This window comes from Pongo abelii, chromosome 9 (genome assembly GCF_028885655.2).
Source record: "Pongo abelii isolate AG06213 chromosome 9, NHGRI_mPonAbe1-v2.0_pri, whole genome shotgun sequence".
Lineage (NCBI taxonomy): Eukaryota > Metazoa > Chordata > Mammalia > Primates > Hominidae > Pongo > Pongo abelii.
The window spans coordinates 68,576,137-68,600,079 of record NC_071994.2 but is presented as its reverse complement, the minus strand read 5'-3'; the positions used below and the strand labels follow the sequence as shown (position 1 = coordinate 68,600,079).

At 52.8% G+C, this 23,943-nt stretch overlaps 1 protein-coding gene across 11 annotated transcripts in view; it reads right to left on the bottom strand.

The window, feature by feature from the left end:
* Positions 1-23,943, bottom strand: part of DENND2B (DENN domain containing 2B) — a 173,206-nt gene that overhangs the window by 4,081 nt on the left and 145,182 nt on the right. For 10 of the 11 annotated variants that reach the window (XM_063727858.1, XM_054523636.2, XM_054523631.2 and 7 more), the window contains 13 exon segments: positions 20,246-20,397; positions 18,111-18,326; positions 17,128-17,224; positions 16,511-16,555; positions 15,049-15,233; positions 13,612-13,721; positions 13,333-13,402; positions 10,290-10,367; positions 9,597-9,737; positions 5,082-5,230; positions 1,782-1,959; positions 1,502-1,543; positions 110-221 (listed from right to left, as the gene is read on the bottom strand). In XM_063727858.1, coding sequence (XP_063583928.1) covers positions 110-221; positions 1,502-1,543; positions 1,782-1,959; positions 5,082-5,230; positions 9,597-9,737; positions 10,290-10,367; positions 13,333-13,402; positions 13,612-13,721; positions 15,049-15,233; positions 16,511-16,555; positions 17,128-17,224; positions 18,111-18,326; positions 20,246-20,397 — 1,575 coding nt within the window. 11 annotated transcript variants of the gene reach the window in all.

Below are 23,943 nucleotides of genomic sequence, written 5' to 3'. Positions count from 1 at the left end.
AGCCAGAAAGGGTTTGGTGTGCAGAGGTAGAGTTCTGGCCCTATGGGGCCCTGACCCAGAGCAGAGGGAACCTGGAGCAGAGCTGACCGTGCCCAGGCACTATTCTCACCATCGTCGGAGTCGCTGTCAGAGTCCTGGGAGATCAGCTCATTCTTCCTCTCCAGAGCCTGCTCCAGAGCTGCCTGCAACTTCCTAGGTAACAACGTGTCCTCGTCGTCCATCTGCAGGAGAAAGAAAGCACAGTGACAATCATAGCTGACACGGAGCACTTACTATGTGCTAAGACCGTTAGAAGAGCTTGAGTAGATAATCTCATTTATCTCTCCCAGTAACCCCCATAACTATCATCAACCTCATTTTAAGATGATGAACTGAAGCACAGAAAGGTTAAGAAACTTGCCCAAGATTACAGAGGTTAAAAGTGGTAGAGGGTCAGGCGCAGTGGCTCACGCCAGTAATCCCAACACTTTGGGAGGCTGAGCGGGAGGATCACTTGAGCCCAGGAGGGAGTTAGAGACCAGCCTGGGCAACTTAGCAGGTCCCTCTATCTGCAAAACACACACAAAAAAACAATTAGTCAAGTATGGTGACATGCACCTGTACTCCCAGCTACTTAGGAGGCTGACATGGGGAGGATCACCTGAGCCCAGGGAGGTTGAGGCTGCAGTGTCATGACTGTACCACCGCACTCCAGCCTGGATGACAGTGAGACCCTGTCTCCAAAAAAAAAAAAAAAAAAAGGTGGTAGAGCCAGTGTGGTATTCACTGGCCTTTGTGACCAGGACTAGCCAGGGGTTCCTGATTAGGTCTCCCCAATTCCTCCATCTTCAGCTCCAGGTAGGAGGCACAGTTGGCTTGGGGCAGGGGGGCTATGGCCAGCCTGTGTCTCAGGAATGAAGTTAGACTGTTGTTTCGTCTCTATACTCTGTTTCTGTGTCCACATCACTATGCCTGGTACCCAGGGAGTCCTCAGCTCCGTCATTGGTGTGTAACAGACAATAAGTACATTTCCATGGGGACAGCACTGGGTTGTGCTCCTTTGTAGACAGCCAGGAGGATTTCCACGACTAACAAAGGCTTTTTGTAGTTGACAACAATGATTGCAAACCTGTACGTTACACAACAATCTATAGTTATTTGTGTAACCCCCAGCAAACATTTCAAGGCAGGTGTTGTCACCACCTCTGCTTCAGAGCTCAGAAGAATTTAGAGGCCTAAGACCATGTGGCTCAAAGGGGGCAAAGTCCAGTGGCCAAGTCTCTGGACTCCCAGGCCGTGTTCTTCAAATTCCCACGCTGCCTTCTAGAAGCTCATGATGTCACTGGAAAGGCAGACCCTGCTAAGGTCAAGGATTCCAAGACCAGCTTCTCCCCACCCTTGACTAGTCTGTGAGTAGTATGGAACCCAGAGAGCTCAACAAACAGGTTGTGAAGGTTGAGTAGTGTGTGTGATGGTGCAGGGTGCTCAGGAGCCCGACTCTAGCAAGCACCCACCCTCTTACCTGTCGGATGAATCGGTCAGATCCCAGATTCACCATCAGCGCCTGAGAAAAGGAGTCATTAGCAGAGTGGCTCAGGGCATGAGTCCCGCAATGCCCTCTGCCAGGCCTCCAGACCTCCCAGGTTCCCAGGGTCAGATAACAGGAAGTACTCCAGCCGGGGACAGACCTCCCAGGGAGAAAGGATAAGAGCCTGGTAAAGATGCCGAGGGGCCACAAGTAAGATCCCAGCACCTGCTTCCCCCTCCACCCTTCCCCGCAGCTGGTTCCCCTGGTGGCCCACCTCCTCCACAGGCAGCTCCTTCAGTTTGGGGAGGGAGCTGGAGAGCAGGCCAACCAGGAAGGGGGTGGGACAGCAGACGATGTCAATCATGGAGGCCGGGAGGACAGGAATGAAGGTGTGCTGCCAGGAGAAGGGGTAGAGCAAGGCCACCACCGCATGGGAGCAGCTGGAGAGGGTACTGATGGGCAGACAGAGAGAGAGAGCACCTGAGCCCAGACCCAGGACCTTAGAGCTCGCTGGAGGCTCAGGACAGCCTTAGATCCTAAACCTCCCAGTGCAACAAAAATGCTAATGGGGCTCAGGGACCCTGCAGACTGGTGAAGTCTCCACTTTCCCACTGTGTAGCACCTCAAAGACAACAACGCTACTCTCTTAGAGAAATGTACCTGCAAACAGCCAGGAAAGTATGCAGCAACCCGCAGGACAGTCATCTGACAAAGATCTGGAAAAGGGCTATCTCGGGTTTAGGGGGCACATCAGTGGGCCCGTGGCTGAGGAGGCAGGAGGTTTTGTGAACCCCTAGGGCCAGTGAATGCAGATTCTGGGTACCCTCTCCCACCCCACATCAGAACTAGGCAAGAGGGACAAAGAACTTGTGGAAAACCTAAAACATCAGCAACGGATCATGAGCTGGCTGGACCTACCCCTCCCCTCTCCAGCCAGAGGCAGACCCCAGGCAGAACAGGAAGGACATCTTTTCCAAGACCCCAAATTGGCAGAACTTGAATACCCAGCCAGGCCAAGAAAAAGACCTTGGGATCCTCCCTCCCAGAATGGTCCTGGAATGTGCTCAGAGGCAGCTGCAACCACAGGAAACAATAGCTGTATTCACAGCCCCATGGGAGCTGGGCTGGGGGGGCAGGGTGGCAAAGAGGAAGCTCAGCCCTGAATTAGAGGGTAGAACCTTCAGGAAAAGAAACCTTATGGTCCAGGCTCTCTTGGGGCCACTAAGGTCAGGCCAGGCCAGGGCACCAAAGCTGGGCAGTCAGGGGCTTTGTTGGCTGACAATGACCATGGCTGGCACACAGGAGGGGCCTCTTGGGGCTGCTGTACCCAGCTCATTCCAGCTGTTGGGCTAGATTTCTTCACAAGGGCCTGATGGGCCCACAAAACACCTAGAACTGTGAGACACAGAAGCACTGAGGCTGTGATGGGAACAAGTGAGGGGCAGTTTTCCTTTCTAAACCCTGGTGCTCTATGGAAAACTCAGCAGCTCTGGTTTTTCTTCCTCCTTTCTTCTCCTGGGCTGAGGATGGGCCTGCATTCCTGCCCCTATGAAGGCAATCGGGAGTTCATTTCTCGGGCTCCTCTCAACTGCTCCCTCATACATACGAAAGGAAATACCCCAGGGATTCAGGACTTATTTGAGGACAAACCAGAATGGGGATTTTCCTTCACTGCCCTCCTCTGAGCACCTGACATTAAGGTGGCTTAATCAATGTCCAAATGACCACTCTAGAGAAACCACTGCTTGGGATGGATTCTTTGACCAAAACAATATGTAACATGTTGCCAATAACCCATCCTGTTGTTGTAGGACTTATTAAGAAATTATTTTACGCAGAGAGGAAAAGTTTTTGTTTCCTTTTTTAAAAAAAATTTTTAAGGCTGGAGTGCAGTGGCACAATCTCCGCTCACTGCAACCTCCACCTCCTGGATTCAAACAATTCTCCTGCCCCAGCCTCCTGAGTAGCTGGGACTACAGGCCCAGCTAATACAGGGTTTCACCATGTTGGCCAGGAGAGTCTTGATCTCTTGAACTTGTGATCTGCCTGCCTGGGCCTCCCAAAGTGCTGGGATTACAGGCCTGAGCCACTGCACGTTGCCTTTAAAGCAGCTCAAAAACGTTTCTTGCCTAGAAAGCAAGCCCCGGCTCTTACAGCCAGGCAGGCAACCTTTGATATGCAAATGCAGACCATTAGAAATTGGGTCCACCCAACATGGCAATTCCCACCGTTGTCCTCTTGCCCTTGCCCCTACAGGTACCTAGCAGCATGGCTGCCCCGCATATTCCCACGTGTGTAGAACATCAGGTGCCCTACATTCACACATTAAAAGGCTAGGATGGGAGGGCCAGCTTCCGGGGGCTACGTGAATGACATGCCCGGTCAAACCAATCCCCTAAGCCCTATGCAAATCAAACACCGCCTCCTCCAGCCTTCTTATAAAACTGGCTGGTATCCACAGCACTTGGGGTTCCCTCTCTCGGCTTTGGAGCCTCTCTCCCTCTGTCTCTGTACTTTCTTCTCCTTTCTGCCTTTCTTCTTTCCTTCTTGCCTATTAAACTCTCCGCTCCTTAAAACCACTCCACGTGTGTCGTGTCGGTGTCATTTTATCTAAACCAGCATAAGAACCAAAAACCCTAGTGTTCCTCCACTCATCGGAGCCGTATCACTGTCCCTTGCCTGTGTCACCCCCCAACCACCACTGACATAAAACTTTTTTCTTTTTTAAACCTTGGCTGTCTAGAAGAGCTCCGACTTCTTACTTCCTAAACTGCCTCACGTCCAGTGACCATCACTTCTGCCACCCCTCCCATGGCCACCACCAGACCTTCTCGACACCTCTACCTCTAAAATCATAAATGCCAGCATTTCAGACCAAGACCTGTGACCCATCCAGCTCTTATTTTACTCCTCCTAAAGCAGCTCCCCCACTTCCCTGGCACCTCCAGGCCTTGCACATCGTCTGTTTCCCGGTGTGGGCTGGCCAGCCTTCCTCACTCACTCTCCTCTTTCCACCTCAGTGCCCCCACCGCATCCTTCTCCCCAGCTCTCCCAGTGCCTAGCCCTGGGCCACTGCAGTTGCCTTCTCCAGGGGACACCCTCCACAGGACCCTCGCTGGCTGGCTCAGCATTCTTAACACTGTCCCCAGTCAGTGCTCTTGCCCCTTCCTCACAGCGGCTCTTTCCTCAAACTCAGCATCCCATTGAGATGGCTTTGCCTCCCCCTCCAGAAGAAACGCAACCATCCGCCAAAAATCTCAATTTCTTAACCTTTCCCCTTTACATATCCCGGCACCTGCACAGTCTTGGCTGTTGCAAAGGAAGAAATGTCCCTCCCTCTCCCCTCAGGCCAAGCCCTCCACAGGGTTCTCAATCCTGCCATCTGTGTGCTCCCAAACCCTGCTCCCTCACCCACACAGGGGTGCTACCTTTCCACCTAGTCTTTCATCTCCCTACGCAAGCCCCACTCCAGCATCAGTCTCCAGTGTATGCTTAGGCTCCTAAACACTTGCTGATTCGCTTCTGGGCGTGCCTTCCCCCCTCCCTTCTTCTTCCTTGCCCGGCTGGGCCCTACCTGAGCTTATCTGCCACAAAAATGACCCGGCGCTCCAGCAGCAGCGAGGCAAAGATTCGGATGAGCTGGCGCACACTGAGGCAGGTAAAAAGGCACTCAAAGTCCACGTGCTCCAGCCTTGAGTCCATGGGCCGCCGCAGCTCTAACACCTGCAGGAGAGCGATGGGAAAGTGGGCCGGGGCCAGCCAAGTGGGTGCTGCCCTCCGGCCCTCCACGGAGCAACTGGAGGCTGCTTTCCCCTTCCAACCTGCTCTTTTCCAGGTCTCTCGTCTACCCTGCCATGCAGTAAACCCCTCTTCTCCATCCCTCAGACTACAGCTCTGCTCTTGTAGCACTCGAACACCCAGCCTGTGGGCAAGAGGGCTGCCTGTGAAAGCGGGGAAGGCTCCAGAAGGAAGGAGTTGAGGGACCATCCATCAGGACCTCAGGAAGAGAGGAGAGCTGACTGCTCTTAGAGATAGGGAGAAGAAGGGAACCACACAGCCACATCTCTAGGGTCCTCCTGCCCGCCTCCCCAGACAAAGGTCTAAGCCCCCAATGCTGACTAGACCCCACTGCTCTCCAGGCATCTCCGCATCCCAGGACTCTAATCCCAGCATTGCCTCTGGAAAGGCAATGCTGGGGTCCTTGTTGCCCTGTCCCCCTCCCTTTCCTGCAGAAAGAGTTTCGTTCCAGAAGCTGTTTGTCCTGCTATCCTGGCCTTTATCTCCATCACCCTAAGTCCCGTGCCAGGCACAAGGAAAACACAAGCAAAGGGCTGGCCATTCTGCAACCTTGCCAGGAAGCAGGACTGTCTTATCAGGGCCAGGCCTAGCCCTCTTTCCTCCAAAGGCTGCTCCCAAGGTGAGCGCCATAGCTCAGAGAGCCACTTCTCTGGGGGAGTCACAGGGGTGAAAGGTAGTGAGTGACCCCAGCGGTGAGGGCAGGAGGAAGTGCTGACGCTCAGGCCGTGCCAAAGCAGCTGTCCCTGGGGTTTGCCTGGCCTCATCCTTGGTCCCACAGCATGTGTGTGCAGCATAGATGTGCAGGCCTTCTGAAAACTAGGGTGAGAAACCAGTTCTCTCTCATTGCCCTATGGCATCAAAGGTAATGCTTTACAAGGAGTTTTTATACCCACATCATCTCATTTGTTCCTCAGAGTCTAAGCAAGTGAAGGAGTTCTAACTCCTAACTCAGCATCCATCCTTTTGGGCCCCAGAGAAGCAGCAAAATAGGCACAAGGCACGGTAACGGTCTGTGTCCACTGTCTCTCCCGCCTGATGGTGTACTCCCAGAAGGCCCAGTGATCCGCCAGATGCTGGGTACACCCCAAATGGTCAGTGAATGTGGGCTTACGGAAAGAAGTACCACAATGATGCCAGAGCCCTTTATACCTGCTCCAGGCCCTGTCCCCGCCCCAAAATTCGCAAGCTCCCTGCATGCAGCCCAACAGGCTCTGCTCTCTAGCACCCAGCCCCAGTCCCTACTGTCTCTGGGGCCCAACCCTCCCCCTTCCCCCAGGGATTGAGAATTCACACAGGCTGCTCCCACTCCCGGCCTTGTTCCATGCATCCCTGCCTTCAAGGAGATCAAGCCCAGGGGGCTGAAGGAGCCAAGCAGTTACAGCCTAGGAATCCAGTGTCAGGACAGAGGCAGATGTGACCAACATCTGCACAGGGACAGGCAGGACATCTAGAAGGGCAGCCAAGCTCATGTGGGTGGGGAGAGGTCAGGGAAGCCTCTCAGAGCACAAGGTACTTGACTCCCCAAAGAGAAAAGAAGAAAAGTGTCTTCTAGACAAAAGGAAGTAGGGTTGAGGGAACAATAAGTATCAAGTCAGAAGACGAGAGCCCAGTGAGGTGGCCACAGCCAGACCATGAAGAGCTCCCAGGCATGATGCTGGGCTATAAGGGAAGGGTCACCTATTCTGTGCCCCACAGCCACCACGAAGCCTAAAGTTCCTCTAAATGAAGGGAAGAAAAGAGGCGAGGAGAAAGCCCTCAAGCTAGGATTTGCCACTGCTCAGCAAGCCTGGTATACTTTTTTGGTCAGTCCCTCTCCCACTCTCTACAACTAATTTATTTATTCTTCCCTCTCCTAGAACCCAACATCCACCTCTTACTCTCAAAGGATGACCTTTTCTATTTTGACATATATATTTTTTGAGATGGAGTCTCGCTTTGTCGCCCAGGCTGGAGTGCAGTGGCGCAATCTTGGCTCACTGCAACCTTCACCTCCCGGGTTCAAGAGATTCTCCTGCCTCAGCCTCCCGAGTGGCTGGGATTACAGGCGTGTACCACCACACCTGGCAATTTTTTTTTTTTTGTATTTTTGGAAGAGACGGGGTTTCAACATGTTGGCCAGGGAGTCTCGAACTCCTGACCTCAAGTGATCCCCCCGCCTCAGCCTCCCAACATGCTAGGATTACAAGCATATGAGCCATGGTGCCTGGTCTGACCTTTTCCACTTTGAGAAAATCAAAGCCATCAGATGAGAATCCAAAATCTACTAAGCCACTCCCTCCTCTCCTAATAAATGCCAAGCCTTCCATGGAGCCTAACACCCACATCTTCTCAGTACACTCTGCTAGCCCCTCCTCCTCCTGCAGCTCAAACCTCTTCCTCTGGCAGCCATTCCCACCAGCATACAAACAACCATCCCTAACAAGCTTCCCTAGTTCCACATTTCAATTGCTGCCCTCTTCCCTATTTCTCTCCACAGCCATGCAATCTTGAGAATATGTCTACACAGGCTGTTTCCACTTCCTCACACCCCTCACTTCTCAACTCACTCCAGCCCAACTTCTGGGCCCCTGCACTTGTCAAAGATCTTGCCACACCTCATCCTGACCTCTTGGTGGTTCCTGATCCGGATCACAGCTTCCTTTTTGAGGTGCTCCTGAGCTGCAGCCCTCTCCTGGGTGTTCCTCTCCTGCAGGGCCTCTGCATGTTGGGGTTCCCCAGGACTGAGGAGGACCCATACTGGGCTCTCTTCTCTTCCCTATTTACACTCTTTGCTACTAAATATCTTCTTTTGGAGGTCTCATGGGCATCTCAAACTTGACATGTACACATTTGGACTCTTCCTCTTCCTCCTCATTACCTGCTTCTCCTTCACGAGCTCCCATCTCAGTACGTGGCTCCATCATCTACCCTGGGGCTCCAGCCAGAAAACTGGGAGTCAGCCTTACAGTCTCTGTAACAACTACTCCCTATTTCCAGTCAAACACAAAGTGCTATTGGTCCTAATTCTAAAATCCATCTACTTCCCTTCCCCTGTTCTACCACATCTTAATCCAAAGCTGCCATCATCTCTTGCCTGTAGTGCCGCAACAGTATCCCTGCTGGTCTCCCTGTTTTCACTCCAACCATTATCTACATGGCAGCCACAGTGGGCTTTGAATACATGTATCAGCTGGCCACAGGTGGCTCATGCCTGTAGTCCCTACGCTTTGGGAGGCGGAGGTGGGAGGACTGCTTGAGTCCAGGAGTTCAAGACCAGCGTGGGCAACAGGGTGAAACCCTGTCTCTATAGAAAATACAAAAGTCAGCTGGGTTTGGTGGTGCACGCCTGTAGTCCCAGCTACTCAGGAGGCTGAAGTGGGAGGATCGCTTGAGCCCGGGAGGGTGAGGCTGCAGTGAGCCGTTGATAGCACCACTACACTCCAGCACCACTGCACAATATGGGTGGCAGAGTGAGACCCTGTCTCAAAAAAATAAAATGAAATGAAAACATATATCAGATCTTATCATACCCCTGCTTTAGATGAAACCCCCAAATCCTTAACTTGGCCTAGCAGGGACGTCGTGATTGGGTTCTTGCCTGCCAACCCACCCCTCTACCCCACCCTGTCAACCCTCTGACCAGCATATGCACTTGCCCAACTTTTGCCTTTGCAGATGCTGGTTCCTCTACTTGAAATAATCTTCTCCTGTTCATATCCTTCTCTTTCCGTCTCCCTCCTCCTGCTTCATTTAGTTGCCCCCACTCACCACTTAGGTCTCTGGTAAAGTGTTACTTTCTCAGAGGAGACCTTCCCTGGCCCCTTATTTAAAGCAGACTCCCCTGTTCCACACTCTCATAAGGTCCTGTGCTTTCACTTGGCTCGTAACACATTTAGGAATTATCTATTTATATGTAAAAGTGTTTATTATAATAGTATCTCCCACTAGACTACAAACTTCATGAGGACAGAGCCGCGTCCCTCTACCTCTGACTCTGCTCTGAGGTCTGGCGCAATCCCTGATTGTGAGATGGCACACATTCAGTAACTGTTCAATGAATGAACAAAAGGAAGGCAGGTGGAATGCAGTTTAGTCCAAATAGGTCAGGGAAGGCCCCTGGGAGGAACAGAGGGCTGGACAACATGTACATTCCTATTGTTTGCTGTTTTGGTCCCTAGTGATGGGGTACACTGACATGGTTGAGCAAGGAGGGGCTGTGCTCTGCACCCCCCAAAGACTATGACCTTGGCTAGCATGGTCCTCCTGCCACCCCAGCCTGTAGCCCGAGAGAAGAGGGTGCAGAAATCCCTACCTCATTGCCAGCACCTGGCAGGAATGTCTTCACTTTGATGGTCTTCCCTGGGGCTGGGAAGGGCGACTCCATGAGACTTCTCATGAAAGGATAGACCAATGCAGCGGAGATCCCACGCCGGCGCTCCACCTCATCTAAGACCTGTGCCCGCCGCCAGCAGCCCAAAGAGGAAGGGTGTTAGGGCACTGCCCTTCCCCCCTCCTGGCAGAGAAGAGGGCAGCCAAGCATCTGACCAGGCTAGCCCAGAAGCTGGGAGACGGGAAGGCGGTCTTGCCAGGATCTGCACACACTACCCTTCCCGTTTTCCTTGGCACTCAGTGACTCCTCTGTGCCCTAACTGGCCTTGCTTCAGTCCCCAAGAGTGGAATAGCTGGGCAAAGGAAATACCACCCAAGAGTCAGCTCCCTGGGCGCTCCTGCTTCCCCAAGGACTCTGGCTCTGCCCAGGGCCCAGGGTGGGCTATGACAGGGGCAGACACTGCCAGCACAGGAGCTGGGGAAATGCCAGCCGGCTGGGTAGAGAACCAGGCTGGGGAATGGGAGGGTGTCAGAGAGCTCGCTGGTACTTGCTCCTGCATTCTATCTCCCGCTTGCTCAGAGTCACAGGTGGTTTTCTCATCGAAGCTGGCTGCAGATACTCCTGTGGGAGCTGTCAGCTGGGGGACAGGGAGGGAAGCCTGCCAGAGCCTCTTACCTTGGAAAACAAGCCGAAGCAGCCAAGGCGGCTGATGACACAGTACACCTCTGGCAACCGGGGCCCTTTCCCACTTGGCTGGGCCGGGACAAGGAGGAGGAGGAGAGAGACAGACACAGAGAATGCATGATTACCATTTCTGGCTCCTTTTCCTTGGGAACGGAGGAGTAAGAACTGCCCTTCTAGTGGAGGAAGACTCTAAGCCTCCTCTAAACCTCTCTGCAACCAGAGCCCTGAAGGAAAAGCCACCACTCTCAGGACAGGCCTCAGCTCTGCAGGGTCTCCCAGCACCAGGTACCAGGCTCCTGCCAGGCTCCACACAGGCTCCACCCTTCCTCCCAGGAGGACGCTGACAGGGGCTGGCAAAGGGCAAAGCAGTTTGGCAGAGGCTACAGGGTATCTGTGGATTCATATCCCTGAGGCTGGGACCCCAGCAGATGGGAAGGACTAGGGTACATCCTTAGGAGCAAGCCATTGTAGCTTTTTAGCCCCATAGGGCACATTCGGCATACCATTCCTTTTTTTGGTTCTTTTCTCCCTTTCTTGATCCACCTCCATTCTAAGAGAGCAAACTGAAAACAAGAGATGGGGGCTACTATTTATTGAACATTTGCTATACCTGACTCCTGGGCTTGGAACTTTACAAGAGATTTGTGAGAGAGGGATTATTATCCCCTTTATAGATGAGGCAACTGAGTTCAAAAAGATAAAGCCATTGCCTAAGGCCGCCTATCTAGAAGCTGTGGAGCCAGAAGTTTGCATTGGCCCTGTTTGGCTGTCTTACCCCTAAAGCCTGCTGCTTTCTGACAGGAAGGAAAGAAAACAAACACACTGGGTAGAGGTTTGCTATGGAGTAAAGGAGCAAAAGAAGAATGGGACTTAAAAGGTGGGCATGGCCGGGCGCAGTGGCTCACGCCTGTAATTCCAGCACTTTGGGAGGCCAAGGGAGGTGGATCACCTGAGTTTGGGAGTTGGAGACCAGCCTGACGAACATGGAGAAACCCCATCTCCACTAAAAATACAAAATTAGCCGATCATGGTGGCATGCGCCTGTAATCCCAGCTACTTAGGAGGCTAAGGCAGGAGAATCGCTTGAACCCAGGAGGTGGAGGTTGCAGTGAGCCGAGATCACACCATTGTACTTCCAGCCTGGGCAACAAGAGTGAAACTCTGTCTCAAAAAAAAAAAAAAAAAAGGGTGGGTAGCTAAAGGGGAGACATGCACTGAGAGCTCCCAGGCCCGGAGCCCCCATGCAAGCTGCAGTGCCTTCTCCAGCAGGACTCACAGGCCTGGAGGGCCTGGCAAGTCCGAGTGGGGAGGGAGCAGAGCAGCAGGTGCTGGCCCCTCATGCAGGCTGCTAAGCAAATGCAGATGGGGCTATTTCAGTCTCCAAACCTGCTGGCCACACGTCACAGATCTAAAGAGAAGGCAGAATCTGTTTTTGTCCATATTAGGCCTGAAACTCACTCCTGTCTGTTTCCCTCTCCCCCGCCTCCCCTAAAGCCCCAAGTGATTAAATCAAGTATGTGGGATTTGGGTTAGAATCATTGTGTCCAATCTGCAGGAATGCCGAGCTAGTGCCAGCCCCCTTGGCAGAGACCCAGCCCAGGCCCTCTCTGAGCAGGCCAGGACAAACACGCTCTTCCCTGGGGGCAGCAGCCCCACTGCAAAGGAGCAGCTCTGCTCCATCTATGTTCCAGCAAAGGCAGCCTTCGCAATACTCCTTCCAAGCCTGGGAGGCCCAGGCGGCCAGAGGTATGCTGGCCTCTGCCTGGCTCACCACCTGGCATCACTCCTGTGCATATGCCCTTTGCCCCTCCATGGGCATTCTACCTCCCCACACCCCCTCTCCCCAGTCCATCCTCTGGGGGTGATCCAAGAGTACAAATTGGTGACAAATGACTTCCCTTCTGGTTCTGTATGACGTTGGGCAAGTCATTTTACCTCTGAGTTTTGACTTCCCAATCTATGGATCAGGGATAATAATAACCCATGGGCTATTGTGATCACTTTTTTAAAAAGACATACTTGAAGCATCTAGCTTGGAATGTGACAGGTTCTAAACAACATTTATTCCCTCTTATTCCCTTGGCCCTTCCCTCCTGTGTTGAAAGTCCAATCTCCTGTAACAGGCCATCTAAAGTTCCTCGAGAGGAAGATCCATGTTAAACTCATCTTTATATGCCCTTAGCACGTGCCTGACTCTCAATAGGTCAAGGCTTCTGATAAGGGATGATAAGTGTTTCTGAATGAATGAATGACTGGTCCCAAATCCTTCCTTCAGGACTCCTGCCCACTTCATCTACCCCTAGACTGGTATCTGGGGAGGCTTTCTCTTGCTAAGGCCTGGAAACCCCAAAACATTGTCAACAACCCAGTGCTCCAAGCTGGGAGTGCAGCAGGGGCCAGGCTCTGAGCCTCTACCTAATCTATTTCCCAGGACTAATGGGAAGGGAAATGGTGAGGGACTTCTCTTTACAAAATGGCTAACATTTTCAAAACCCAATCCCTTTCCCCTAGATTCAAGGTATCTCTCTCAGATTCCCAGAGAAGGTATGTCTCTGTCCCTGCCCAATCTCCAGCCCCACCACATCACAGACAGGCCTCCTCCCCACTACAGGCTGGCCAGGTATGAGGGTGAGGAAGGTTGTCCCTCACCTAATCTGATGCATATACACATACTGCTGGGGGCGATTCGATCCTGCAACCAGAGACCAGCAATCAGAGCCCATGATCCCAAGGGAAAATGACGAAAAAGTAGAGAAAAACTAAAAAGACATGAAAACCCACTCCCTCCCCTTATTCCAGATAATCTCCGATCCTAAGGCCCCCTCAGAAGCACCACTCTGAGCCCTGCTCTCCCAGGGTGGCCTCACCTGTGAAAGTGTGTGTGTTGGCAGGGGGTTCGGGGTGGCCTTAGGAAGCATAACATAGGATTTCATACAAGCTAAAATTGCAGAAGGGCGCGCACACACACACACAAACACACACACCCTGACCTATCCCCTGCCTGCCGGCCTGAGGACCGAATGGCCTCACTCACCAGTAAGCGCCTGCAGTAGCCAAAGCGTCTGCTGCCATCTTCCCCAGTCAGCATGAAAGAAAAGGTCTCACTGGAACAAAGAGAGGTCTGGCATCAGGGAGGTGTGAGAGGACCTAGGAAACAGCCCCCAGGAATAGGGACCGTCATTTTCAGGGTGGGGTGAAGGGCCAGGTTGCTGTAGGAGAGGATGAGACTAGAGCAGGCACCACTCAGGTGCCCACTGCTATGGGGGTAAAGAAGGCTATGCCCCTTCCTCCCTCAGGCCAGGCCAGGCCTCACCTGCTATACTCTGACACAGGGAGCCAGTCCTTGGCATCAGGGAAGCAAAACTGGGGAATGGCTTTGAGCCTTTCCTCTGCCTCTCGCATCTGCTTGGTGGGTCGGTCCAGCTGCAGGGAAGAAGGAACCAGGAGATGACATGGAACCTGAGGGCGGGTGGTGGTGGCTGAGAAGCCCTTCCTCCCCTGAGGGCCCTAGATGCCACTGACCAGCGGGCATGATCTCAGCAACCCTTGTCCCACTCCGAATTCTTAGAGCCCAGAGTCATCATTCATTCATTCATTCAATAAATGCCAGCGGAGTGCTTTCTATATGGCATCTGACACGGTGCTATGCGCCAGGGCTCTTGGCTCTCAATGGAAAACAAAGGGGACAAGGTCCCCGACCTTGCACATTCTGGTCAGCAGAGTGAGATGGTCAACCACAACATCTCAGAGTGGGGCTTAAAAAAAAAAATAAGCAGGGTGGCCGGGCGCGGTGGTTCACGCCTGTTATCCCAGCACTTTGGGAGGCCGAGACGGGTGGATCACCTGAGGTTGGGAGTTCGAGACCAGCCTGACCAACATGGAGAAACCCCGTCGCTACTAAAAATACAAAATTAGCCAGGAGTGGTGGCGCATGCCTGTAATCCCAGCTACTTGGGAGGCTGAGGCAGGAGAATCGCTTGAACCCCGGAGGCAGAGGTTGCAGTGAGCCGAGATAGCGCCATTGCACTCCAGCCTCTGCAACAAGAGCAAAACTCTGTCTCAAATAAAAAAATAAATAAATAACAATAAGCAGGGTGATGTAACAGAGCAAGCTGGGCAGGGGAGGGGCTCCATGCAGGCGTCTGGACAGACCTCCTGAAAGAGGTCCTACTTGAGCAGAGCCTGAGAAATGAGAAGGAGCCAGCAGCCATGTGAAGAGCTGGAGAAAGCACATTCCTGGCAGAAGCAATGGCAGAGAGAGAGGGGCTGAGTGTGAGAGGAAGAAGAGGGAGGCCAGGCTGGCTGGTGACAAGCAGGGAAGGTGGAGTGAGAGACAGCCTGGTGGGAGAAGTGCGGAGTGACAGCTAGTGGGTGCAGAGTTTCTCTTTGGGGTGATAAAAATGTTCTAAAATTGATTGTGGTGATGATTGCACAATTCTGTGAATACACCCAAACACTGAACTGTATACATTAAGTGGGTGAACTGTATGGTATTCAATTGTTCTGGATTTTATTATAAGCACACTGAGAGGTTCTTTCTCAGTCCTCATCCTTTGAACAAGCACTGGCCCAAACCCACCCCCGCTGCAGCCCTGTCTTCCCTCCTGGCTGAGAGGAGGCAGGTTCAGGGCTGTGGCAGCTCGGTGAGGGCGTATGACGAACAAGATCTCTCTCCTTCCCCAGATAGGCTTGGCAGATAGAGGATGGAAGAGGGAGAATATGGGCAAGGTGGGGAGAGAGAGGGCCTCACCTTGGGAAACTGGTAGGAGACTTCGGGGAGGTAGGTGTTTCGCGATGGCTTCTTCTTGAGGGACACCACCACAAAGTACTCAAAAAGCTCCCGCTCCTGCCACTCCAGCAGCTCCAGCTCCAGCGTGCGATAGCTGGGGGCGCGCTTCAGCATCGACTGGATGTGGACCAGGCGCTGTGTGTGGGCTGGAGGCAGGTTGCACATCAGGGAACGGACCCTCACAGGCCTCATGTTAACTCCTCTACCCCTGGCTCAGGGCTCCATCGCTGTGGAGCACTTTTAAGTGCATGAGCCTAGTCTGATACCATCCCCAGGTCGCAGTGCAGGAGGACCGGCAGGCACAAGGTGCTGACCCCTGCACAAAGACTCTGCCCTGACACAGGAAGGTGCGGGCCTGGTCTTCCTGGAGCCTCTGGAGACTGAGCTGGGGCAGGAGGACTGCCGAGGCCAGGCAAACCCAGGGATGTATCTTGGCACCCACTCTGTCCCTGTACCAAAAGGACCAGAATACACAAACATCCACGAAGGCTTCATCCTTGGGTCCCTAGCAGGACTTGAGCCTTGTCCATGCTCCTACATCCAAAGTCCACTTGCCCATTTGCCTTGGGATGAGAGGATAATCATCCAGGAAGGCCTAGGCAGGGTTTCCCAGTAGAGAAAGCACAAAGATTTATCCAAGGACCCTGGAATGTGAAGGTTCCAGAACCTTTTCAGGCTCCTCTCTGGGGACAGGGGAGATGGGGGGCTGCAGGGCCTCCAGAGAAATAGTTTCCTCAGTCTACCGCACATTTCTTGCCAGAAGAGGTCCTTGTAATCTTCTGTACCCATCTCTGACCCTCCAGATGTACAATTTTTTTTTTTTGAGACAGAGTCTTGCTCTGTCGCCCAGGCTAGAGTGCAGTGGCATGATCTCAGCTCACTACAACCTCCACCTCCCGGGTTCAAGTGATTCTCCTGCCTCAGCCTCCCGAGTAGCTGGTATTACACGTGCCCGCCACCGTGCCTGACTAATTTTTGTATTATTTTAGTAGAGATGGGGTTTCACCATCTTAGCCAGGCTGGTCTCGAACTCCTGACCTCGTGATCTGCCCGCCTCGGCCTCCCGAAGTGCTGGGATTACAGGCATGAGCCACCGCACCCGGCCGAGATCTACAACATTTACCAGGCAAATCTAGCACCCAACTCCCATGGACAATGGCTTGGGACAGTTTGGGCAGGTCACCACCCTTACATTTGGCAAATGGAGACATCTGGATTTAACCTTGCAGGGCTGAGCTCACATGTCTATGAGGACAGACTTCCCTATGGCTCCCTGCTCTATTGTTCTGGTATCTGGCCTGTCTGTCGCCTCTCCACATCAGGCCGGTTAGGGACACTCGAACCACACATGCATTGGAAGGGAAGGCTGATTCCCTGCAGCCCTGCTGGGAGAGCTTCCGTACTCATGGGAGCTGTGCCTCACCTTTGAACCTGTCATCAGAGTCGCTCTCGCTCTCACTGTTTTCATCTGGAAAAGGAACAGCAGAGTACATACTTGCTGGACCTCACAGCCAATGTTTTTTGCTCCCCCACCACCCCAACTTTTCTCACAGGGGATGGATCTCTACCTTCTCTGGGCTACTCTGGGCCCATGATCAGGCATCTGCAGGCAGGGAGCTGAGTGGCCTGGGGCCAGGCTCCTTCAGAGCTCACACTGCAGTGCCAATCCTATATTCAAACCCATGAGGAAAGCTGAGGGACTGAGTTGGAGGCTGAGCTAGAAGAGGGGCCTACAGGCCTGAAACAGATGGACCCTGCCTCCAGGAGGTCAAGATTTGAAATGGGAAAGAGACCGCAATGCTCAGTGAGTCTGGCCTTTCCTTTTGCAGAAGCCGATTCCCACACCCACCTCCCTACTCAGGGCCTCACAGCCCAAAGTCTGAAGGAACCCATCCCAGACCTTTCTTCCCTGTCTGCTCCTCCCTCCTATGTGGCCATTTCCTGGCAGGGCTCTACCCTCCACAGGTAAATTGATGCCTCTCCCATTCCTAACGCCCAAGGGCCCCAAACACCTGAATCAGCTCCGGCACCAAAGCCTACCTCTCAGTGATGCTGTTTCAATGCTGGACATAGACAACTTTTTTAATCTCTTCTTTCCTCTCTTGGCATTGTAGATGGAGTTAATTCTTTGGACAAGCTGGGTGAGAAAAGCAGGGTGGGTGAGGTAACCTTAACACCAGCTGCCCTACTTCCAAGAAGGCTGAGTAGGAGCCCATCCCTGCCCTTAATGGTACAAGCTTTCTGCATTGCACCCACTGGGTCCAGGACTGGTCTAACTGCAGAACTGACCTCAAGTGGTGACTCACCAGTGGCTCTCCATATACCTAGTCCCCCAGGAGTGGTCTCCTGCCCCAAGACAAGGACACTAAACTTAGCTCCCCAGAGGAAGGAACTGTGATCAAACTAGACAGGATGGTAGCTCCTGGGTCCCAAGAGTCATTGAACCAACTGAGACAAAGAGCTTCTGAGATGCAATAACAGGAACAAGGATTCTAGCCTTTCCCCTCTGGGCCATAACCTGGGGCCCCGACAGGAAGAAGCTAAATTCCCAATATACCCAAGCATTGTTTGCAGGCTAAAAATACCATCTGGCTAAATCCTGCTGCTTTGGGCTGGGGATTTGGGCCTGGCTGCCTATGTGTGAAAATCATTGCTGAAAATTCCTCAATGCTGAGAGTTATAGGAAGAACCCTTGTTTGAGTCCTAGGTCCTTGAAAGCCTGGAAATGCTTATGTGTGCAGATACCCCAAAATTCATACACCACACTTACTAATGGGGAACCTCGGCTAGCCTTTCCTTCCTCTAACATCTGAGCACCAAGGTCAGTTAATGCATCTTTATTGATAAGAAAGGGGAATTAATCAGATGAAAAAGAGGCCAGTGCACGGACCCAGAATTTATTCAAAGGGAATCGAGGAAGAAGTCCAGATTAGGGAAGGAAGGAAGCCAGGAAAGAGAGAGAAAGGCTGGCTGCCTGCCCGCCCACCTGCCCGGCTCCAGTGGGCTGCCTCTGGGGAGGGTACCTTGGGAATGCGGCGGGCCCGGCGGCTGGACAGCAGCTCACTGGTGGTGCTGAGGCTGTCTTCGTTGAGGCTGGAGGGTGAGGACGGCAGGCTCAGCTGAGCCAGCAGCAGCATGTCGTCATGGCTGTGCCTCTTGGGTAATCGTGGCAGCCGGTGGCTCTTCCTTTCTGACCAGTTCCCACTGCGCAGGGACTGGCTGTTGGGTTTCAGGGAAAGCTGGCATGGGGAAGAGGACATGCGAGAGGGGCTCGCCACAGAGACCTTGGCCAGTGCCTGTCTGCTGGGATGGGGACACAGAGGCCAAGGGCCGGCATCCCTGGCTCCTCGCAATCTTGCCCTGGAACTTCCATCCCTCTCTTAAGACTTTAGCTGCTAATCAGCCAGGTCAGGGATAGATTAGATACTTGCCTTCCCCAAAGGAAACTTCACTACTGCCAGCAAAAAATGAAAGCAGAGGCTAAAAATCCTGTGCTCTCATCTGAGTGGAAAAACAAGGCTAAGTGGGAATTTTGGGGGGTCCTCCTGAGCTTTGGGACAAGAATTGCTGGGCCTGGGTGATGGAACCAGTCTTCCAGACCTCTGCTCCCGAGCCAATCCTAAAAGGTTTCTGACAGCAGAGGCTATAACCTACTGGCCAGCCTGCTGGGCTAGGAGATCCTGCAGCCTGGCCCTCCTAACTGCTCCCATGGAGAACACAGGGGCTCTGGGCTCTGACCACCAAAGCTGGGCCAGGCAGGCCTCACTCTGAATTGGATCCCACACCCACAAGGCCCTGGCTGCCCTCTCCCCAGCCCTGATCTACTCTCTGCCTCTCTCCATGTGCACTGACCTCTTATCCCAGGGCACCATCCTTGTCGCAGACCCTGTCAGGAGGCAAGTATCCCACAGACACCCAACCACTGTCTGGTTCTGGAATTGCCTCTCCTCACTCTTCAGCAAATCCTCCTTCCTCCACAGCCCCCAATTTCCTGTTCTCACCCAATCAATCTGGCAATGCAAACTCAGGGGAAGCCTGTTTGAACAGAGCCCTAATTAGAGGGTAAATCTTTTTTTTTTTTTTGAGACAGAGTCTCGCTGTGTCGCCCAGGCAGGAGTGCAGTGGAGCGATCTTGGCTTACTGCAACCTCCGTCTCCTGAGTTCAAGCAATTCTCCTGCCTCAGCCTCCCAAGCAGCTGGGACTACAGGCGTGCACCATCATGCCCAGCTAATGTTTGTATTTTTAGTAGAGATGAGGTTTCACTGGCCAGGCTGCTCTCGAACTCCTGACCTCAGATGATCTGCCCACCTTGGCCTCCCAAAGTGCTGGGATTACATGCGTGAGCCACCACTCCTGGCTATGGGGTAAATCTTTTATAAAAACAAACACCTTATTCCAAAGCCAGAAGAAATCATTTTTATATTATCATTTTATATTATCTGGCCAATGCTATATAATATCCAGGTCCTTCCATTTGCAAAGAGAATTAGAGTTACCTGGGGAGGTCAGAGAAGCCTCTCCACCTGCCTCCTGACACCCTGGACAAGGACAGAAGGAGCTGAAGTCCAAGAGCTTCCTTTGGCTTTTCACCTTTCCTCTCGTTCTGCCTTCTCCCCATCCATTCCTTAAAGATTCATGCTTACTCTCTCCCATAGGACTGGCTCCAGGTGTCACAGACACCTGTCTGGCTCTCCAAATGTGGTTTGGGGGCCTACACCTGGCCCCCTAATGCCAGTACTGAGATGACTTCTGGCAGAGTTGCAGAATGCCAAGACTCCCACTAGGGCCCTGTCTTCCTGTTTACCACAGGGTGATAAATAATCAGAGAGGAGACTGCAAGGGCTCCTGGCTGAGTTTTGCAGCTCAGAGCTTGTGTAGGAAGGGAAAGAAGATAGGACAGGATGCCCCTCAGAGCAGGTGCCAATTGTCCACAGAGGCTTCAACATGGTGGACATCCTTGAGTGCACAGTCCTTTGCTGAGGAGACCTCCTTTATCAGACGAGATCGGGCGCATTCAGGGTGGTATGGCCGTAGACCCTTTATCAAGTACTAGTGAGGGTAAAAGCCTGAGTGGAAGCTGGGCCCAAGTCTTGGAAGAGCAGGCCCCCACTGTGGCCCTCACGCTAACCCTACAGGCCCATGTCAGGGCTGAGTTACCTGTGTGGGTGGGCTGTTGTACTTCCTGTCCTGAGGACTCCACATTCTGTGCAAAGAGTCCAAGGAGTTCTCAGACAGTTGCTGGGATTTTCGTCCTGCTCTTCGGCTCTTTAATTCCACATCCTCATATGGATTCTCCTTGGGCAGATCTCCTGCAGAGGAGGAAGAGTTAGAGAAGTGGGAGAAGGGAAGAAGGAAACACACGAACTCACACACACACAAATAAACAAGCAGAATTCCTGTGAACCAAAGAGAATGGCTTCTGCCTGGCCCCTCAGCTCATGAGTCATGCAGCTGCCCGTCTGCAGTGGGGAGGCTACAAACAGATCCTGGCTCCAAGTCCAGAAGCAGAGCCCACCCCCCCGCCCCCTCTACCCCCAGCCCAGCTCAGCCTGGCCTCTGCTTTATAAATTCAGGGATTGCACAAGACTGGCTCAGCCACCCCTGCCTGTGCCCAGCCAGAGGACAAAGCCAGCACCAAGAGTCTTTCCTTGGCTCTCTTCCCTCTGCTGCAAACACCCCAGAAATAACATAGTTCAAGGTAGGAAGGGTTTTCAGGTCACATGGCTGTCCCTTCACCCAACTCTCAGGGGATCTCTGTGGGGACCTACTTTGGAGGGTGAGCATGGAGGAACTCAGAGAACTGTAGAGAGCAGGGCTTCACCAGGCCCCCCTCTCACCTACAGTGCCATTCAACAAGTCTTTTAGGGCACGGTTTTGTGTTGTTCACCGAGGCAACCTCGGAATGGAACAGTGATTAGCAAGGAGGAAGTGTTCGGTAATGATCTGTTCAATGACTCTCCTACTGTAGTGTCTATTCCCTCTACCGCTGATCTCAGCAAAAAGAGAACCATCAACACTCCCCTTTTGGAACAAACTCTCCTGCTGTGACACAGGGGAGGTGTGAAAGGCTTGGAAGGAGTCTGGGCCAAAGGGTGGGGGTGAGGGGAGTTCTTGCTTCTCAGGACTAGTTCTAAAATCTCTGGCAGCGGGCATTGTATTGGCATTACCAGAAAATCTCAGAGAAGTCCAAAACACAAGCCCTGCCCTTGAAGATGTTGAGTGGCACTCCTTTCCACAAGCTGTATCTCCTGCCCCCACCCTTCCAACATACACCTTTTCTAAAATAGAGTGACACCATGGGCCGGGTCAGTCCTAGCTCGATCCTGGTGGCAGAATCCATGGGGTGAACAGGTCCTTGGGGAACTCAGAACACAGCCCTCTCTGCACCCCTTTCCCTATTTTCCTGCTGTAGAGCAGGACTCACTCCAGCACCTCTGCTCAGCAGCAGGATTGAGCCTGGGTGACCACTGAGTCCCACACTTGTCCTACAGATGTCTGAACGTGCCTTACGCCCCAGAGGAACTCAGACCCCACCCCTCAGGAAGCAGGCAGAAGAAGGAGCTGGAGGACGAGGAACAAAGGCTGCTGAGAGTGAAGCTTTCCTAGAGAGGGCACGGGATTCCTCCATTTCCTATATGCTTACAGATTCCTCCATTTCCAAAGTGGAGCTCCCTCCACATTGTGGCATCTACTTATGCAGAACCGCAACGAATTTAGGAAATGCTCTTACAGAGTTAGGGTGTGGGTGTGAAGAAGGGATTTCAGTGACAGCTAAATAGACTGCAGTGGGAGCAATATAAATCTCTGTAAACTTATGAGTCAAAGATGGGTCACTGGGATTTGGGACTGGATTAAGTGATTCCCAACTCCAAGCAGAGTCCCCAGCAATGGAGCAGACCTTTTCCTGTAACACAGTCATGCTATTAAAATGACTTGTCTCCATTCCAGAGCCCTGACTAAGCGGAGCTGGCCCAGCAGCCCTGTCACAAGAAGCCAAATAGCAAACCCGGCACCCCCTGCATGTTTTCTCCAGCCTACCCCACTGTGGGGCACTTAGGGAGGTGTTAGGGATGGATTCTCTACTTCTTGATCCTTCCCCAACATATGCCCTGCAGGAGTGAGGAGGTGGGGGAACTAAGAAGGGAGAATGCCGGGACACAGTCTTCTGATCCCCTAAAACAGGACCAGAGCATTACTGTCCACATCAGGGCAGGGAGAACATTTATGCCAAGCTCAACAAATCCGAACTGTCTTGGACTGCATGATCAGCCAGGGCCTTTATTATCATCCCCAACCTACAGGAACCTTGTCCCAATCCCAGGGGTTTCTCCAAGCCACTGAAATTTGGGGTTGAATAATTCTTGTTGTGGTAGACTGTCCTGTCCATTTTTAGGATGTTTAGTGGCAATCTTGGCTTCTATCCACCAGGAGACATTAGCATCTCCTTAGCTATAACAGCCAAAAATGTCTCCAGACACTGCCAGATGCTCTCTGGGATGGACAGAGGGAAGGAGGGAGAGAGAGGGAGGGAGGCAGAAAGGGAGGGAGGGAAGAGTGAAGTTGTCCCCCAACTGAGAACCACTGCTTCAGATAGAGCTTTCTAAACTTCCAATGGCTTCTGAGTGTGTGACATGAGTCCCAAGACTAGCCCTCTTTTTTTCCATCCTTCCCTCCTTCACCTCACTCCCTCCTTCCTTCCTTCTTTTCCCTACAGTAAGAGCTTTGAATATTGATACAAAATCCAAAGCTCCAAGAAAAAGACGTAGGATACTGAGGCCCAGGGAAGTAATAGATGTACAAGGCTGGTGCACATCACTGACAACCCAGGGGAAAACAGCCAGCAACATCAGATTCTCAAGATAGGTCCTGTCTCTGGAAACTCGATTTCAGGAAGGCCTGCTCCTCCCCAGCACCTTGTGCCAGCCTCTCTTCTCCAGTAATGTTTAACGTCCTCTCTAATGTAACAAAGCCACTAATCAGTTCTCCAGCAAATAGACAGCTGGCCGCAGCCCACACGCTGCCTCCCCAGCCTCAGCTTGGTCCCTTCACTGCCCTAACTCATCTCCCAGCTTCCTGGACCATTCCTGACTGCCCCGGAGGAGCTGTCTCAAATAGATTCTCCCAGTCATCTCTCCAGGTGGACAGGGGGCCAGGGGATGGAGATGTACAGAGACAAGTGGACCCTGAGTCCTGGACCACTGAACTGAACCAGCTGAGAGCAAATAAATATCAAAGCAATGGCTCAGAGTTAGAGGAGACGGTAGGCTGGGAAATGGTGTGCAGAACGTCCTATGGAGGACAGAGCTAAAGGAGCTAGGGCTGAATAGGAGATTCAGCAGGGGCATGAATGGGAGACAGGGAGCCTGGCAGACTGCAAATTTCTACCTGCATTCCTGCCCACACAGCTTTCTCGGGACAGTCCACATGACCCTTGGAGAGGGATGAAGAGGTGGACCCTCTTCCCTGACGGCCTGGCCCTCAGCAAGCCCAGCTGGAGAAGCCAGAGGTCTCAACCTTTCCCAGCTTGGATGATCAAATAAGGGACAAAAGGCATCACCAAGAATTTCTGCTTTGCACTCTTCTAAAAGGGGATTGTCAGAGCCCAAAGGTGTCACACAAATCCTCTTAAAGGAAGAATCCAGCCCCTCTGGGCCCTGCTCCCACTCCTCCCCACAACCTCCCACTCCTCCCCGCAACCTCCCACTCCTCCCCGCAACCTCCCACTCCTCCCCGCAACCTCCCACTCCTCCCCGCAACCTCCCACTCCTCCCCGCAACCTCCCACTCCTCCCCGCAACCTCCCACTCCTCCCCGCAACCTCCCACTCCTCCCCGCAACCTCTCACTCCTCCCCGCA